A 20,362-nucleotide genomic window follows, 5' to 3' on the forward strand; every position below is an offset into this window, starting at 1 on the left:
AGGTTCTCATTGCACGAGAGGCCGCCCATTTCTGCTTGCGTATCTCGCGCGCGCATGAGGACATACCACACTGCTATTGTTTTTATTTTATTTACAAACTAATTTATTCATGCATTTTTATATAAAGATAATTATAATCAATATATACTAACATACCCTAAAGGAACCCCTTTTTGAATTGTATTTAATAATAATAATAAAAAAATATTATTATTAATAATAATAATAATATAGAAAAACAGATGAATATTTATTTTGATTATAAACTATTGTTTCCAAATGCCCTCAAAATGTCCCAAAAGCAAGGTTTTTTCATATTTATCTAACTTGTGCAAACAAATGTGTCACACACACACACACACACACACACACACACACACACACACACACAGAGAGACAGACAACAACCAATAGTTTTATTTTTTAAATTTTATTACAGTATATTATAGTGGCATTATATTATATTGTATTGTACTTAAGTTTAGTTCGTTTTGTTCATACAGGTCTTGAAACTTCTGAAATTAATCACTATTAATTATTTGATATATTTACATGCAGTTAATTTGTATTATTATGCCCCCAGGGACATAGCCATACTTCTTTGCCCAAATTACAGCTTAATTTTCATTTATGCAAATTGTCATCACATAGGCTACATGTAGTCATACTATAGGATCCATTTTGGTTGCTACCACAATTCTGCAAATACTGAACAACATTTTACAACCAGGCAGGAAATATTTGTGCACATGTGCATAGTTTTTAATGGAAATAATAAGAGTTATTATTATTGTTTACTGTAACGGAGCAGTCAATAAACAGTGAAATTCATGAAAAAAAAAATGGAGAGCTGCTAAGCCAGTGAAGGGCCTTGGCCGTAAACAGTGTAACCAAAGGATTGATCCTGTTGAAGGAGATCTCATTACATGCATTAAAATCTGTTCCTCTTCCTGGAACAGCTCATCTGCACCAGAACCAAAAGAAAATGTCTACAGACCTACACACATCAACGCAAGCCTGACCCATTCGTTGCACATTTTTAATACATTTTCTAATTTGTTCTCAATGGATCCTATTTTCATTGCCTCTATAATTCTTCCTTTATGCCTTTTCCACTGTTGTATGTCTTTTGCTAAATTAAATTCTATGTGAAATCCACTTACTGTAAAGGGAAATTATGATACTTGCTGTTATATGACACAAAAATAAGTATTGTTGCATTTTATCTGGTTTAAAGTGATTTACAGACTGGCTGAGTTAGAGGAAGTTGTGAATATGCAACTCTTGAAACCCTTTATATCAAGTTGCAAAATTAATTTAACACACTAAAGCAAACACTACATTTGTTCCAATGACAGATGCCAAAATAATCTAGAGAGACTTTGACTCAGTTGAAAGAATACAAAATGCCATTTTCGTTGACTTTTCAAGCACAACACAAATATCAATTTATTAACAGCTTTTCAATTGCCTACATGCTTTTTCGGTAAACCGTGATGAAAGCTTTTTAGGTTTGAGCGCCATCTAAAGGCTGAAAGAACTCTCTGAAGCAGCTTGTGAAAAGTTGTGTTACAAGTTCATTGAACAGATAACTTTTCATTTATATATTATTATTATTATTCCATAGTTTTTGAATATGTATGGGTTAAACAGACAAAATAGTGGCCTTACAGTTTCTGTGTGAATAAAATGAGAAGTCGGTTAAATTTTTTTTTCTGGAAAGGTCTATCTGTTTACATAAGAATGATTGTGATTTCATTAATAAAAGCCTAAAAAATAGGCTAAAGAATATATTCTTGAAGTTAAAGTTTAAACATCTCAATGGCTGCTCCAGCTGTATGTGCTCTTTGACCACCATAAAATCTGACAACACTGGCATCCTTAATTGTGATTCTTAACCTCATATTATGCTAAAATACACAATTTTCCCCAGTTTGTATAACTAATGCGCATGCGCGTTCTAGAGTTGATTGACAGTTGTTGACTGTATCTAAAAGGTGATTGGCTCTTTTAACTGTAAGGCGGGACGTTGACCGATTGGTGCTCAGAGATCCTTGGTTGAGCGTTCCAATTTTTCCCCTTCATTTTAATAGAAGTGGCCCATCTCTGCTAAATATTCTCTGGTACAATACAGTTGAGGTTTGGGGTCTTTTGATTTTGGTTATGGGCCACAGGCAGAAGTAAAAAGGCATGTAAAAAGATTTTGAGATGAGGAATTAAGTACTGTGATTGATAGACAGACAGACAGACAAACAGACGGGTGGGTGGGTGGATGGATGGATGGAGGGACGGACGGGGACAGGCAGACAGACAGATGGACGGATGGAGGGATGGGTGAGGACAAATAGACAGACAGACGGGTGGGTGTATAGATGGATAAATGGATGTATAACCAGACAGACAGACAGATGGTTGGGTGGATGGATAGACAGACGGACAGACAGACAGATAGATAGATAGATAGATAGATAGATAGATAGATAGATAGATGGGCGGGCGGGCGGGCGGGCGGACGGACAGACAGACAGACAGACAGACAGACAGGTGGGTGGGTGGATGGATAGACAGATGGACGGAAAGACAGACAGACAGACAGGTAAGTGGATGGATGGATGGAGGGACAGACAGACATATAGATAGATAGATAGATAGATAGATAGATAGATAGATAGATAGATAGATAGATAGATAGATGAGTGAGTGGATGGATGGATGGATGGATGGACGGATGGGGACAGACAGACAGACAGGTGGATGGATGGATGGATGGATGGATGGACAGACAGATTGGTGGGTGGGTAGATGGATAGATGGATGGAGGGACAGACAAACAGACAGACAGTTAGACAGATAGATAGATACTGTAGATAGATAGACAGACAGACAGACGGGAGGGTGTAGGGATGGATAGATGGATGGACAGACAGACAGACAGATTGGTGGGTGGATAGATAGATGGATGGATGTGTAAACAGACAGACAGACAGGTGGGTGGATGGATGGATAGATGGGTGGATGGAGGGACAGACAGACAGACAGACAGACATCTGGGTGTATGGATGGATGGATGGATGGATGGAAAGATGGATGGGGAAAGACAGACAGACAGACAGGTAGATAGACAGACAGACAGACATCTGGGTGTATGGATGGATGGATGGATGGATGGAAAGATGGATGGGGAAAGACAGACAGACAGACAGGTAGATAGACAGACAGACAGACGGGTGGGTTGATAAATGGATATATGGACGGATGGACGGACGGGCAGACAGACAGACAGGTGGGTAGATGGATAGATGGATAGAGTGACAGACAGACAGAAAGACGGGTGGGTAGATGGATGGATGGAGGGACGGAAGAATGGACGGTGCGAGACAGACAGACATGTAGGTAGATAAATTGATGGATTGAGGGACAGACAGAAAGATGGATGGATGGATGGGTGGACAGATGGACAGACAGAAAACAGACAGACAGGTGAGTGGATGGATGGAGGGACGGAAGAACGGATGGTATCTGTCTATCTATCTGTCTGTCTGTCTGTCTGTCCATCCGTCGGAAGACAGACAGACAGGTAGGTAGATAAATTAATGGATTGAGGGACGGACGGACAGACAGACAGACAGACAGAAAGATGGATGGATGGATGGACAGACAGACAGAAAGACAGATTGGCAGACAGACAGATGGGTGAGTGGATGTATGGATAGATGGATGGATGAATGGACAGAGATAGACAGACAGACAGACAGATGAACAGACAGACAGACAGATTGGTGGGTGGATAGACAGATGGATGGATGGATGAATGGATGGATGTGTAAACAGACAGACAGACAGGTGGGTGGATGGATGGTAGATGGGTGGATGGAGGGACAGATGGACAGACAGACGTCTGGGAGTATTGATGGATGGATGGATGGACAGATGTATGGGAAAGACAGCCAGACTGGTAGGTAGATAGATAGACAGACAGACAGACAGACAGACAGGTGGGTGGGTGGTAAATGGATGTATGGACTGATGGACAGACGGACAGACAGACAGATGGGTGGGTGGACAGATGGATGGATGGATGGATGGATGTATAAACATATAGGTGGGTGGGTGGATGGATGGATGATGGATGGAGGGACAGATGGATGGGGACAGACAGACAGACAGGTGGGTGGATGGATAGATGGATAGAGTGACAGACAGACAGACAGAAAGACGGTGGGTAGATGGATGGATGGAGGGACGGAAGAACGGACGGTGCAAGACAGACAGACAGACATGTAGGTAGATAAACTGATGGACTGAGGGACAGGAGAAAGATGGATGGATGGGTGGACAGACGGATGGATGGACAGACAGACAGAAAACAGACAGACAGGTGGGTGGATGGATGGATGGATGTGTAAACAGACAGACAGGTGGGCGGGTGGATGAATGGATGTATGGACGGATGGACGGACGGACAGACAGACAGATGGGTGGGTGGACAGATGGATGGATGAATGTATAAACATATAGGTGGGTGGGTGGATGGATAGATGGACTGAGGGACAGACAGACAGACAGAAAGACGGGTGGGTAGATGGATGGATGGATGGACAGAAGAATGGATGGTGTGACACAGACAGACAGACAGGAAGATAAATTGATGGACTGAGGGACAGACAGACAGAAAGATGGATGGATGGATGGATGGATGGATGGACGGACGGATGAACAGACAGACAGACATGTGGTTGGATGGATAGATGATTGAGGGGCAGACAGATAGACAGACAGACAGAAAGACTTGTGGGTAAATGGATGGATGGATGGATGGATGAATGAATGGATGATGGAGGGACGGAAGAATGGATGGTGCGAGACAGACAGACAGACAGGTAGGTAGATAAATAGATGGATTAACGGACAGACTGACAGTAAGATGGATGGACGGACGGACGGACGGACAGACAGACAGGTGGGTGGCTAGATAGAGGGATTGAGGGACAGACAGACAGATTGACAGAAAGATGGGTGGGTAGATGGATGGATGGATGGATGGATGGACAGACAGACGGACATGGACAGATAGACAGAAAGTCAGACAGGTGGTTGGATGGATAGATGGACTGAGGGACAGACAGACAGACTGACAGACTGACAGAAAGATGGGTGGGTAGATGGATGGATGGACAGTGGACAGGGACAGACAGACAGAATGTCAGACAGGTGGGTGGATGGATAGATGGATTGAGGGACAGACACACACACACAGACAGACTAACAGAAATACGGGTGGATAGATGGATGGATGAATGGATGGATGGATGGACGGACGGACGGGGACAGACAGACAGAAAGTCAGACAGGTGGGTGGATTGACAGATGGAGTGAGGGACAGATAGACTGACAGAAAGATGGTGGGTAGATGGACTGAGGGACCAACAGACGAACGGACAGTGCAAGACAGACAGACAGACAGACGGGTGGGTGGGTTGATGGATGGATGGATGTATAAACAGACAGACAGACAGACATATGGATGGACAGACAGATAGATAGATAGATAGATAGATAGATAGATAGATAGATAGATTGATAGATAGACAGACAGACATATGGATGGACAGACAGACAGATAGATAGATAGATAGATAGATAGATAGATAGATAGATAGATAGATAGATTTGGTGGAGACATACAGGTGAGTGGATGGATGGATGGATGGATGGAGGGACAGACAGACAGATAGATAGATAGACAGACAGACAGACAGAAAGACAGACAGTCGGGTGGATGGATGATTGATGACAGATGGATGGGGACAGACAGACAGGTAGATTAATAGATAGAAAGACAGACAGACAGATGGACGGACGTACAGACAGATAGATGGATGAACAGATGGGGACAGACGGACAGACAGACAGAGAGACACATTGGTGGGTGGATAGATGGATGATGAATGGATGTGTAAACAGTGAGACAGACGGGTAGGTGGATAAATAGATGGATTGTGGGACAGACAGACAGAAAAACGGGTGGGTTGATGGATGGATGGATGGATGGATGGAAGAACAGATGGTGCGAGACAGACAGACAGACATGTAGGTAGATAAACTGATGGATTGAGGGACAGACAGAAAGATGGATGGATGGAAGGATGGGAGGACTGATGGTCAGACATACGGGTAAGTGATGGATGGATGGATGGATGGATGGATGGATGTATAAACAGACAGACAGATAGACATGTGGATGGATGGATGGATGGATGGATGGACGGACGGAGATAGATAGATAGATAGATACTTAATTATATTAATATTCCATGACATTTAAATGTTTTTGTTTATTTATTTTTACATGAATAGCTAATGGGAAAAAATTCTGATTGGCACGTCTGTCATTAATTCAATCCAGCGTGTCTCAAAACCGCGTCATATGCATATGCGCGCGCTGCATTTTTGGCTATCCTTGGCACGTGCAATTTTTTTTCAGATGCACACACTCTGGACCGCGCGCCCATGCCCACAACCGCTGCGCGCACCGATGATTCCACAAAATACTGCTTACGTAGACAGCTAACTAAGTTTGGAGCCACAGCCCATATCAATGGACACACATAGCAGAAAAGTTCGTCTTGGAGACCAGTCAGTTCACAGAGGTGATTAAAAGAGTTCATGATGCTGGCAGGTTTCCTACAGCTGTGGATTACAAAATTTAATCGGTGTGCATGGTTTGCCTCGAGCAAATCGTTCTAACGGACCCGCTTCTTGTCTGACCAGCTGGAAAACTTTTGGGAACGATGATAGCGAACGAGGGGAGCTCTCAGACATCCAAACCTCCTCCAGCCTCACCAGCGGGATTACCAGTCAGCGCATCCAAGAGAAGAATCTCCAGGGTCGGGAGGAAACAGAGCAATGGATCAGTGCAGTAAGTTCACTTGTTAAGTCGACCTTAAACAGCATAGTGTATAAATTACAACTTTTGTCATTTCTATGTATAAATTGACATTTATAAGGTATCAGTTTTATATTAAGCCTATAAATACACGTTAATTACACGTTAATTACATGCCTTTGTACTGTATACATAAACTACTGTCCATTCACAAAAGTGTTTTTTATGATGCGTGTTTAGAGTGAAAGGATTTTTAGTCCCCTCTCACAAACTTGCAGCATTATATGGTACTGTCGCAACAGCGAGGGCTTTAAAAGAGTTTTTATTCTGAAATAAGCAGAGTTTTATGAGATACTAATTCATAATTATGAGATGACTTTTAATGTCATAATTATGACATTTATCTAAAAATTGTGACTTTTTATCTCATAAGATTACTTTTATCTCAAAATAATGACTTTGTTACTCATAATTTTACATTTTTATTTCAACAATTACTTTTTAATTTCATAATTATAATTTTGTATCTCATAATTCATAATTATGACTTAGTATCATAAACAGGACTTTTTTCTCATCATTTTGATAATATCATTTTCTCATCATTTTTCTCATCATCTCATAATAATAACTTTTTAATCTCACAATTATGACTTTTAATCTCAAAATGATGACTTTGTATCTCATAATTTAGATTTATCAAAGCACAATTTTTTATGCATTATTTATTTATTTTTTTTATGTGGCGGAAATTGCCCTCCATAGATGACATTTTTAGACATAGCTAAAATATTTATGTTTCACGTGCAGGACCTCTTTGTTCATTTTATGCTCATCACTTTTCATTTATGAAGAACAACCATCCACAAGTATTCCGAAAGTATTCCGAGAAACATTGGTCTGAAGAGTCAGACTTTAACTGCTGCATCTAAAGTCACTCCACCCAGCAGGGCAACAGATCAATCCTGTGTCCTCTTCCCAGGTCTAGTTCATCCAGTGGTACGACCAGATCAGCAGAGAGTGTGGGCATCCGGCAACCGGCGAAGAACAAGATCCGCCGTCACCAGCATCGGCTGTCCGCTGTGTTCGGCCGCGGTTCTCGGAGAGGCTCTGGGGAGATGGCTGCTTCAGGAGAGGAGATGGTGGTGACAGAGGATCCTTCTGAGCTGTCAAATCATATCACGGCTCCAGGCATTCTGAAGATATTTGGCACTGAGATTTGTGAAGGAGCCAACTACAAGAGTGTACTGGCCACAACACACTCCTGTGCCAAAGAGCTGGTTAAAGAGGCGTTAGCCAGGTGAGGCCAAATATATTGAGGCGAATATGAGCACATAATGCATTTGATTTTGCTGTTGTTGTGTAACATTATCTTAAATACACCACTTTATCTTCAACAGCTTCTTTAGATTTAAATGAATTTCATGGCATAGGCTAAAAGACTTATCAGTAAATGTAAATAAACAGTGTTTCATGTACAGTAGCCACAAAAACTATTCAGACACTTCAGCAGCACTTTAAAAAATGTATAAATGTCATTGCATTTCTTTTAAAGAAATGACATCACAAACACTTCTCAAGCTTAACACTTTACAGAAATACGTTTTTTAGGTTTTAAATTGTAAAATGATATTCTGTTTAAAATTAAGACATTTGGACATTGTCTGAATGTCAAACGTAGTGTTACATGTCCATCAATAATGTGATGAACTACACCTGTGGTTTCTCTGCTAGGACACCCATGTGAATTTTAGGGGAAATGACTTCATACATTCACTACAAGTCACCTTGAGACCAGTTGGTTAAAAGTAATTGAAAAAATGAAAAGTGAAGCTGCCATAAGTGTGACTTAACTGTCCAAATACTATTTGGGGCCACTGTATATTCAGTATTGGGTTACAGTAAATGAAATATGAATAACAAGGGTTTGGTAGTGTTTAAATTCATAATGCTATTGCCCTGTTACTGCTATGAAAAACTGGTAACACTTAGAAGGTTCCATTAGTTAACATTAGGGATCATGAAAGAACAATATATTTTTTACAGCTTTTATTTATCTTTGTTACTGCTAGTTCATATAAATAAAATTGTTCATTGTCAGTTTATGTTAGTTCATAGTGCATTAACTAATGTAAACATACACAATTTAAAAAATGTATGACTTCATTAATGGTGCTGTAAGCGACTTTAGCCGTTCTAAAATTTCCACAGAATGAACCATTGGATTAGCCACGCCCCATCTTTCCAAACCCCCGCACTCAAAATATACCAAATGAGCTTTATTAAAGCCGATATCGAGCAGGAGCAGTTGTCAAAAATCAACAGCAGTAAAATAGCGCCCTCCACTGACAACTGTTAAGAGCAACATGGCATAAAATTGGCAATAAGCCTCAAGAATTCGCTGCAACTTCAAAATTATGAGAACGTGCAAAATGATTGACAGGTAGAAAGCGTCAGAGACCATGGCCTGCGGACACTATTTTGTTCGCTGTTTACAAAGTCTACAGCTGTCACATAGACCAGTGAGATATCTCACAACACTTATTTCATGATTATCTCTTAGGGAGTAGGAACATTTTTGCATAACTTTCCATAAAAACAATTCGCTTACAGCACCTTTAACCAAGATTAATAAATGTTGTAAAAGTATTGTTCATTGTTAGTTCATGTTAACTAATGTTGATCAATGGAACTTTATTGTAAAATGTTACCGAAAAGCACAAAACATTGTGCCATTGTGCTCATGGATTAAAGTCCCTTGTAACAGCTTTTAATGTTTTCATACCAAATGCCTCGATTGGTTTGTGGGAAATTGTAGTCTAAATGAATTCCTTGCTGAATGCAAGCTGCTTTGAATAGAATGTTGAGTCAGCACTCAAGTACCAAATTCCAGAATTTCTCTTATGTGTGCATGAGTGACTGTTGTTTATGTGGTTAAAAATAAAAATGGCACCTTTCATTTCAGGTTTAAGGAACAGAGATTTTTATGTAGTTTTATTATTTTATATTGAAACTCATTTTGCATGACAAAGTTTTTTTCTTTTTTTTCTTTTTTTATTGTTTTTACAGTAGTGAGTTGAGTGAGTTAAATATTAAGCCCAGGTATAGAAAGAAGAAAGAAGGTGTATTCTACTTTCTGTTGACTCATACAGGATTCCTACAGTCATGGAAAACCTGGAAATATCACTGAATTTTAAATTGAGCTTCCCAGGCCTGGAAAAGTCATTGGAATGAATAAAATCGTAAAAAGTCATGGAACAATCTATAGTGAACATATATATTTTTCTTTATATATTTTCTTTATTTTTATGCTCTCTGCTGTAAAATATGTTATTGGCTATAAATACAGTAGCTTTATGATTGCAGTCTCTATGAATTGATTTTTAAAAATCCTTATCCAGTAATCACAAATGAGTGGAAATATTATAGAATAGTCATGGAAATTGTTTTGGTCAAAAAGTGTGAGAACCCTGAATATAGAAGTGCAACACCATAAAATACTAGTGTAACAGACAGCACATCTGTTTCTGGTGTTTGTTTTTGTTATTATTTTAGATACTCCCTAAGCAAAGAACATGCTGATGACTATGTGTTATGTGATGTGATTGGGTGTATTGGAGATCACCCCTGGAGGACAGAATGTGTTCGTGTGGTTGGGGACAACGAGAAGCCCCTCCTGCTGCAGTCCCTCTGGAAGCCCAGAGAGGGCTATGCCCGCCGATTTGAGATCCAGCACAAGGCCTCTGTGGAGGAAAATATCTCTAAAGATAGGGACACCGTGACAGCAGGTATACCTCACTCATAATTGCTGTCCATTGCACAACATTGCATTGAAGATGTTTTTGTAATGTCTGCTGAACTGCAATCAAGCTGTCATTCCTGGCAACCAAAATTGAGCCACCAAATTGACTTTTTTTATTTGTCCTTGTAAGTTGTGCTTCCTTCCTGCCAACAAACCACTTCATGTTTACACTGACCTTGGCATACTTACACAATGCTAGTTTGAAGGCATTGCCTTGATGAAATCAAACAACAGACATGTCTGTAATTGGTTACAGTGCTCCACTGCTGGGGAAAACAATTGTAAAGAAAATAGACCTAAATGGTTTTCTTAATTTAAGTTACTCAAGGAACTGGACATCGCCACTTGATGTCAACATTCAATACTTAATATTCTTATTCTCTAGGCATAAACGCACAGGCACGAAAGTTGCAGAAGACGCGCTCTAGAGGTAAATCTGTTCCGCTGGACTTGGGTATAAGTGATGGTGCAGTGGACAGCAGACACAATCTTTTTAGGAGTCTAAGCGAGATGAACTTGCCAGCTGAGGCTCAAAGCACCTGCGGACACTCCTGTACAGAGGTCCACAAAAACTGCAAGAACCAATCACAGGGGGAGGAGCCAGAAGCTGAGGCCTACAAAGCAACACACTGTCATGCCAATGAAAGGGAGGAGACGGAGAGTAGCAATGACAACACTACACAGTATTCCATTCACCCACCCCTCGAATTCCCGTACTTCCTTCTTCTGCATGGGTTCAGTTACAGACAGGTAGGACAGACTCCCACTATATCTCTGCCTCCTCCTCCCCACCAAAGCTCCCTCGCATCCACCCAACTCTCCCACTTCCTTGCTCCCTTTTCTTTCCTATGCCCCATCAAACACTAGAGTTACTGTTTTTGGAATGTTCTGGTGTGATGAGATTTATCAGTGAAGCATATTTTGTGGCCAGCCTTCTCCATTTTTTCTTTGTTGCTTGCTGGAAGTCAGATCAACTTTTTATGGAATATTGTCTTATTTGATTTCAGATTTACTGTCACCCTTTTGGTTAAAGGTAAAGTGTGAAATTTCTGCTACCACTAGAAGCACCATCATTTTTAAACAGGTTTCTTTAGCACTCAGCTTATGAATGTCTTATTTATAGTTGTCCATCCACATTGAGCTGGGATAGGAGAAATTATTTTAACTTTTTATTTAAAAATGACACATTCAACTTTTTTTACACTCTAGGTCTAGGACATTTACTTCATGTGCACTTACTATATGCATCACAATGTCAACATGTGTAACAAAATGAAATTTCAACATTTTGTTTAACCAGTTGTTACTAAATGTATCTAAATCTATGATGTTAAAGGGATAGTTCCCCAAAAATGAAAATTCTCTCATTTATTCACTCTCATGCCATCCTAGATATGAATTACTGTCTTTCTGCTGGGAAAAAAAAAGAAGTGTTTTTAGGAGAATATCTCAGCTCTGTAGGTCCGTACAATGCAAGTGAATGGTGGAAAGAAATTCGAAGATCCAAAAAGCACATAAAGGAAGCATGAAAGTAAAACATATGACTCCAGTGGTTAAATCCATATCTTCTGAAGTGATATGATAGGTGTGAGTGAGAAACAGAACAATATGTAAGTATTTTTTACTACAAATCTCCACTTTCACTTCCACATTCTTCTTTTGTTTTTGGCGATTCGTAGGTGGGGATGTGCACATCTGTTTCCAGTGGCGTGCGTTGCATTAACCAGGTAACCCTTCAATCAATCAAATCTGATGCATAAACTTGCGCCTTGATTGCTCAATTGGACTCGTTTACTTCATAATGCGACGTCAATTGTGAAACGACATACCGGCATATGGATCTTTGATATTTACTTTGGTCACTGTCACTATGTTTTCAGGTGTTAGAATCCGGTTGTGACGTTGGTTGTATACTCACGGTTGTCAATCCCAAACATTGACTGTTTGAACGTGGCCTTGTTCTGTTGTGTTTCTTACATACCTTTTTATTCGGAAGCAGCACTCAACGGAGCCTGTTGGCGATCGTGAGAGTTTGTTTGACTGAGCATTTACAATCGCACACATCACAAGAAAGTTGCCAATGAGTCAGTTCATTTGAAGAAAAAAAATGTCATGCTGATTTTACCCTGTAAAATCAGCCATTGATTTTAAGACTGCTTGCTCTCTGCCTGTAGCACTGTTCATCGTCAATCTCTAACGTGGCTGAAGGAAAAACGTTTCTTGTTTTACGTTCATTCAGTGCATAACCCCTTCTCCCGAGATCTGTGAAGGGGGCAAAGAGCTGAAGGCCAACCCGCTAATACAATTGAATCACAGAACCCTTAAAAAATCATCTGAAGAAGGCACGTTGTGACTTAGCTCTACAGCGTAATTTGATTGGCTGTCACAGAACGCTGACACTCCGTCTGAAGAAACAATGCAAAGATATTTGAGGTAGTCTACATTAAATTTAAGTTGTTTTTGAAGTTGTATAGTATTTCTGTATTTTAAAGCATTTATTGCGGTATGCATTTAGTGCATATACTGTACATAGTTAAATAAACGTGGGGAAGAGCGTTTCATAATTTTTAAATAACGTTTGTCTCAATTCCTGTCACCCCTTCTCTGAAGGGTTTGAAGGGGCTGACTGCACACCACTGTCTGTTACTCATCCACACCTATCATATTGCTTCTGAAGATATGGATTTAACCACTGGAGTCATATGGATTACTTTTATGCTACCTTTATATGCTTTTTGGACCTTCAAAGTCAAAGTTCTGGTCACCATTCACTTGCTCTGTGAGGACCTGCAGAGCTGAGATATTCTTCTAAAAATCTTCATTTGTGTTCAGCAGAAGAAAGATAATCATACACATCTGAGATGGCATGAGGGTGAGTAAATAATCAGAGTAGTTTCATTGTTGGGTGCACTATACCTTTAAAGTACAGAATTACAGGGATAATCACTACTTTATACAACACTTAGGGAAATGATTCCATCACTGATTAGAATTAAACTCATGCTCTATTCACAATCACAATGTTTCGCACCCTTGGATAATACAACACGTGTGACGTCATGCACCATGGAAAAATATGATCCCACATCCCTTCAATTCCATTGGAAAATAACAGAATGTGCCAACAGAGGAAAGATGGCATGAAAAATGACCATGTATGCAAAAACAGCCTGAGTGTTCACACTAATCAGGAAGTGGTGTGTCCAAAGCAGTGTGTCAAAAGGGTGGACACATTTCCTGACAGATTAATGTTTCCCACAGAATGATTAGTACCCACAAATTAACACACACGTGCACACATGTACAAACATAGTGTTATATATACAGTACTGTATATGAAAGACTAGCTGAAATGAAAGAATCACAAGTAAATGTTGCAAATAAAGACAAATGTGAGAGAAAATGTGCTATTGTTACTTTAAATGGGTCATGACATGAGGAATAAAATTTTCCTTGATCTTTTGACCTATAAGAGGTCATTGTACAATAAAAACATATTGTACTTTTCAGAACTCAAAACTTCTTCCTCTCTGCAAAAAGATAATTTGTTGAAGCTGCCAAAACGACTCGTTCTCTACTTCCTCTACATTGTGATGTCACACTGTGGTAGACATTTGCATCTGACTGCCACCACAACATCACATCAACGACTGCTTTGCCTTTAATTACTTCCGTAGCCCACATTCCTATATTTCTGTATTCTTTTTTCATTTTTTTTTTTCATTTTAATAATTTTTACTTTTTTACATTTATCTTATTACTTTTTATTCTTATTTCTTGTTCTTAATTGATTTAAAAAAAAAATTTATGTATCTTATATTTTTTAAAATAATTTTTATGTAAAGCACTTTGAATTGCCATTATGTATGAAATGTGCTATATAAATAAACTTGCCTGGCCTAGTAGTGGTGAGCAGTGAGATGGCAAGGAGAGAGCAGGTCAGTCAAGAGCAGTCAGCCAATCATAAAAGTGGGCGTTTACTGACAAATCTTAAAGGAGAAGCAGTCATAGGTTCAGAATGAGGGTGGAAAATTAGTGCTTGTAATGGGCGGGTACTCACCGGTATGCAGGGGCGGTGCCAGGATTTTTTCAAAGGGGGGGCCGGGCAGGGTACCATAATTAGTCTGTGGTGGCACTGAAATTCTGTCTGACTGGGGGGGGGCGTGCAACGACCAAAATGACCAAATCATATATAACTCTGTGTATTTTATTTTTATTTAAATTCAACATCAATGCACAGAATTCACAGAGTACAGTACCTCACCAATATCTGACTTTATTATATCCTCAGGATTTTATCATCTATGCACTGATAGGCAGCAAGACAGTATTTGGGCGCCAGATTGAACAAACTTGCACTGAGACTGAAGGCGATACAGAAAACTTGCATCTCTGGGCCCCTGATATCCTCCAACAGCACTGCTGTGTCCAGCGCTTGGATATCCATCCAGCTCCTGACCAAACCCCAGGAAGGGTTACACTTCTAAAGCCACTGAACAGAGCTAAAATGAAGAGGAACGGAGTCACTATCACCCAGGAAGTTGAGTTGCAATCTGGAGACATCATCAGCTTGGGCGAACATTACCTCTTCATGTATAAAGACCCAACCTCTCCTGTGGTCACAACCCCTCCAACAGTTACCCTGCCCTGGCAGGCTGAGATGTCCCATACATGCAAGCTGCCCCCTCTGTGTAAAACGTGTGTACTGTCAGAGAGAGAGAGAAAGTATAATGGCTTGCCATGCTTTAGAGACTCTGACGGAGCAGAGCTGGTTCTGGCTTATGATGTGGAACATGAGACCAGAATCCTGAAGGAGATATTTGCCACAATTGACCAGAATGAGAATGCACACAAACTGACCGCATCTTTCCTGCTGTGCTTATGTCTCCAGCAGTCTGCCACTCATTTCTCAATGCCTGCCCTTCGCAGGCTACTGTTACAGATAGCCAATGGAGTTCAAATAGTCGTATGGGTAGGTTTATTGAGTGATATTTTTTATACTTGAAATCTGTCTGTCTATCTGTATTTCTTACTGTATAAGAGTAGTTGACATGCCCTGCAGTATGACATGCTGTATTCTATATAAAACGTATTCATTCTTTTTATAATAAAGTGCAACAGTCTGGTTCCGGAAGTAAAGATCACATTGATTTTCTAACAATATCTTAAAAACCTTTAAAGACCTACCATGAGCTTACTTATATGCAACAATGCTATATACACTCTTATCAATTTTAAATGAAAGCCTTATGTGTCAGCTACCCATAATAAGCTTTTTTATGCTTCAATACAGGAAAAGGCAAAGGAACTTGCAGCTTTGCAACCTGAAATGTAAGAGCAAGAACTGGTTTCTTATCATTTAAATTCATAACCAGAGGGATTCAATTCCATTTCTCTGGTAAAGCTTACATTTAAACCATATTTTCCTTGCTCTGCTGACATTAACAATAGTGACTCAGACCCAGAAGACTTGCCTCCAAACACTGACAAGCTGTTCCAGGCTCTGGAGCCTCTGGTCCTGTGGATGGCCAACTCCATCCAGCTCCTTCATTTCATCCAGCAGGAAGTGCCTCGTCTACTGCATGGAATCTCTCAAGAGGAGGAAGACGAGGAAGAAGATTGTATTGGTAAAGCTGAAACAGCTTGTTGACTGTATCTTTTTATGTTGACTGTTGACTGTTTATAGGGGCAGTGGTAGCTCAGCGGTTAAGGCTCTGCGTTACTGATCAGAAGGTTGGGGGTTCAAGCCCCAGCACCACCAAGATGTCACTGTTGGGCCCTTGAACAAGGCCCTTGACCCTATCTGCTCCAGGGGCACTGTATCATGGCTGACCCTGCACTTTGACCCCAGTCTAGCTGGGATATGTGAAAAAGAAGAATTTCACTGTATATGTGCAAATGTGTGATAAATAAAGAAAATTATTATTAGAAACAGGAAAACCCTCTTAGTATCTTTATAATGTTATAAAGCCATTCAGATTCATTCATTATCCTTCCATCTCTGTCCTTTAATTTCTAGCGGTGCTGCAGTTGCGTCTGTCCTCCGTGCGGTCTGCCAGTGAGGAGGCCATGACGGTCCTGGAGGAGGTCATCATGTTCACCTTCCAGCAATGTGTCTATTATCTCACTAAGGTCAGGCTCACCAGCATCTTCCTGCTTAAAGAAATACATCATCCAAAAATGAAATTTCTGTCATCATTTACTCACCAAACCCATTTGACTTGCTCTCTTCTGTGGAACACAAAAGGTGATTTTTTTGAAGATTATCTTTTCCATAAAATGAAAATGAAAGGGAAATAGGTCTGTCAAGCTTCAAAATGACAAAAAGCATGATAAAAGTATCATAAAAGTAATCCATATGACCTGTACAGTATATTTACAAGCCATACGTTAGTTAGTTCACCCAAAAATGAAAATTCTCTCATTGTTTACTCACCCTCATGCCATCTATGATGTGTAAGACATTCTTCCTTCTGCTGAACACAAATTAAGATTTTTCTTTTAAGATCTAAAAGAAAATCTCACCTCTGTAGGTCCATACAATGCAAGTGAATGGTGACCAGAACTTTGAAGGTCCAAAAAAACATAAAGTCAGCATAAAAGTAATCAATAAGACTCCAGTGGTTTAATCAATGTTTTCTGAAGTGATCCAGTTGGTTTTGGGTGAGAACAGACCAAAATGTAACTCCTTTTCCATTGTATGTTGCCATTACAGTCTCTAGGCACGATCATGTTTTCAAGCTTGATTACACTTCCTAGTGCTTGATGCATGCGCAGAGCGCTAGATGGCGCTATAGGAAGTGTAATCGAGCTTGAAATCATGATTGCCAATGAGACTGCTGTCAAGATTTATAGTGAATAGTTAGTTTTATTTTGGTCTGTTCTCACCCAAAACCGATTGGATCACTTCAGAAGGCATGGATTAAACAGATGAGGTTTTATGGATTACTTTTTATGTTGACTGTATCTCCTTTTTCGACCTTCAAATTTCTGGTCACCATTCACTTAACTATGGACCTAAAGAGCTGAGATATTCTTTAAAAAATCATTGTGTTCAGCAGAAGAAAGAAAGTCATACACATCTGGGAGGGCATGAGGGTGAGTAAATGATGAGAGAATTCTCATTTTTGTGTGGACTATCCCTTTAAATTCACAGAAGCTCTAAAAACGGACTACAGAAGTCGTATGGACTACAAAAGTAGCTCATCAATGTTTGATGCCAAACTACATTGGTTCTTGTGTTTCTCGTGACCAAATGTCAGGTGCCATATTTGATTTGAGAACTACAGTGGAGGGGAAGATTTTCAGTGAATAACAACTTACATTTGGGTCTGTTCCTCACACAAAACTATCATATGGCTTCAGTAGGCTTGGAATATAGAACACGAGTCATTTTGACTTCTTTAATTATGCTTGACAGTCCCAGTCCCCATTCACTTTCATTATTTGGAACAGAGTAACCAGGATATTTTTATAATTCACCCTTTGTGTTCAATGTAAGAAAGTCATACAAGTTTGGAACAAAATAAGGTTGAAAGCATATGATTTTCAGTTTTCACTATGTTGGTATGGTCTTAACTGCAAAACGCACTATATATCAGCCAGTAGAAAGACTCATTTCCAATGCATTGAAATGGGGTCAACATCTCTTTTTAAACCACAAAGTGAGACCTGCAGCATTGATCTAAAATGCTTCCAGATGTCTCTTACATGTGACCTTGATAGACCTTTTTGATTTGTGGATATGAATGAATCTAGTGTATCATACTGGTTGACTAATGTAGTATGGGATACTAGAATTTTCTGAAGCAGCTATAGCAACAAGTACTTAGTTCCATGATACAAAGAAAGACAATCTGTTTCTATATTGGCAGTTCTTTAGTCAAATATAGAAAATTCTGTAGGGAAAATCTAGAGTGTTTCATTGGTAGTTGTTCTATGTGATGAACCACATACTGAAATGGACTGAGATCCATTCAGACCGAGATATTCCATTGAGTCAGAGTCAGTTCTTATAAAATTTCTCTTCCCTTTTAGCACAGGAGCAAGGCAAGTGATGTCTACTTAAGTAACTTCCTTTGAGTGATTTAGATTTTAGCTTTAAAGCCACCAAGAGTTTAACATCTTCTCTTAAGTTTATGCTGCTATTTTTGTTGTGTCTGCGGATTCAAGTGTTAGCAGGATACGTACGCATTTCTCTAAACATGAAATTATACTATGTGTGTATACAGTCTGTGGCAGACCTCTACCTTTCCTAAAGAGGAAGTTGGAGCCAGTTGAACAAACCACGTGAGACATTTATTGCAGATACACTTTTCAACGTTACACAATATGACTTCAGCCATAACATTCAACACACAGACAGGTCCGGGTTGCTTTCCAGCGGTTCCCGACCAGTGTTGGGTGTAATTGTGACGAGGCAGGAGGATCTAAACGCAGATTTAATAAAAAGAAACAAAAAGTAACTCAGAATATAAGGAAACAAAACACAGGGAACCAAGCACAGAGCATCAAAACAACACATGCGAAGACTGACCAAGAAACTAGGGGAAACAAGGGAATGAGGAACACCTGGAGAAGACAATCAGGGGAAAACCAATCATGAAAGAAAACTACAAAAGGACTACAAAACTAACAGGAAACAGGAATGAGGAACTAATCAAGAATTTCAACATAAGTCAAGGCAAAAAAACAGGGAATATGTGACAGAGCCCCCCCCCCCTTTAAGGAGCGGATTCCAGACACAACAAAAATAACTGTCCATGGTGTGTGGGGGGAAGGGAGAAACAGGCAGTTCAAGGGGGCACAAGGGGCAAGGGGAGCAGAGGAACAAGGCAAAGTCAGGGAGGCTTGAGACCAAGGCGAAGCCAGAGGGGTGGAGAGCCAGGGTGATGCTGCAGGCTCGGAGGACCAAGCTGGAGTCAGTGGTTCAGAGGGCTGAGGTGGAGCTGGGGGCTCTGAAGAATGAGGCAGAGCCAGTGGGAGTGTGGACCCAGGTGGAGCTGGAGACCAAAGAGGCCAGAGCAGATCAGGCAGATGGCCAGGAGACCAAGGATACCAGAGCAGATCAGGCGAACGGCCAGGAGACCAAAGCAGATCTGAGCAGGGCTGAGACAGGGTCAGGAGGCCTGGGAGGTGGCCGCAGGGCCGAGACAGGGTCAGGAGGCCTGGGAGGAGCTGGAGGAGGGATGGACAGAGCCGTTGTAAGAGGAGTCTCTGGTAAGGCAGATGGAACCACTGAAGGAGGAGTCTCTGGAGGAGCGGGCTGAGCCGTTGAAGATGGAGCCGTGGAAGACTCTGTGGGCAGAGCTGTGGAAGACTCCGTGGGCGGAGCTGGGAGAGGCTCAAGGGGCGGTCCATGGAAGGTGGAGCCGTGGGAGGCTCGAGGGGCGAAGCCGTGGGAGGCTTGAGGCTAAGAGTCCTGGATGACTGGGAAAATACCTCTGTGGTCGTGAGCACGGGCAGCGACTCGGGATAAGGTGTCCATTTCCTTTTCTGGACAGCTGGGAGTGTAGTCACGGGACACTGGCTCGTCGGTGCTGGCTTGTTGGCCGTGGCGGGCTTGGGCGCTGGCTCGTTGGCCGTGGCGGGCTTGGGCGCTGGCTCGTTGGCCGTGGCGGGCTTGGGGCAAGGAGCCGTGGCAGCAGAAGATGTAGGTTTTGGCCCGGGGTTCC

At 40.9% G+C, this 20,362-nt stretch overlaps 1 protein-coding gene across 2 annotated transcripts in view; it reads left to right on the plus strand.

The window, feature by feature from the left end:
- The first annotated feature begins 6,519 nt into the window (after positions 1-6,519).
- radil2b (Ras association and DIL domains 2b) overlaps positions 6,520-20,362 on the plus strand; it is a 37,405-nt gene continuing 23,562 nt past the window's right edge. Inside the window, exons 1-8 of one of the 2 annotated variants that reach the window (XM_051667822.1) lie at positions 6,520-6,919; positions 7,869-8,186; positions 10,442-10,674; positions 11,074-11,438; positions 14,980-15,660; positions 15,982-16,019; positions 16,140-16,315; positions 16,708-16,820. In XM_051667822.1, coding sequence (XP_051523782.1) covers positions 6,792-6,919; positions 7,869-8,186; positions 10,442-10,674; positions 11,074-11,438; positions 14,980-15,660; positions 15,982-16,019; positions 16,140-16,315; positions 16,708-16,820 — 2,052 coding nt within the window. In that variant the 5' untranslated portion in view covers positions 6,520-6,791. The remainder of the gene's footprint in view (positions 6,920-7,868; positions 8,187-10,441; positions 10,675-11,073; positions 11,439-14,979; positions 15,661-15,981; positions 16,020-16,139; positions 16,316-16,707; positions 16,821-20,362) is intronic. The other variant, XM_051667823.1, reaches the window with a different exon arrangement.

This window comes from Myxocyprinus asiaticus, chromosome 32, assembly GCF_019703515.2.
Source record: "Myxocyprinus asiaticus isolate MX2 ecotype Aquarium Trade chromosome 32, UBuf_Myxa_2, whole genome shotgun sequence".
In the NCBI taxonomy this organism is placed as follows: Eukaryota; Metazoa; Chordata; class Actinopteri; order Cypriniformes; family Catostomidae; genus Myxocyprinus; species Myxocyprinus asiaticus.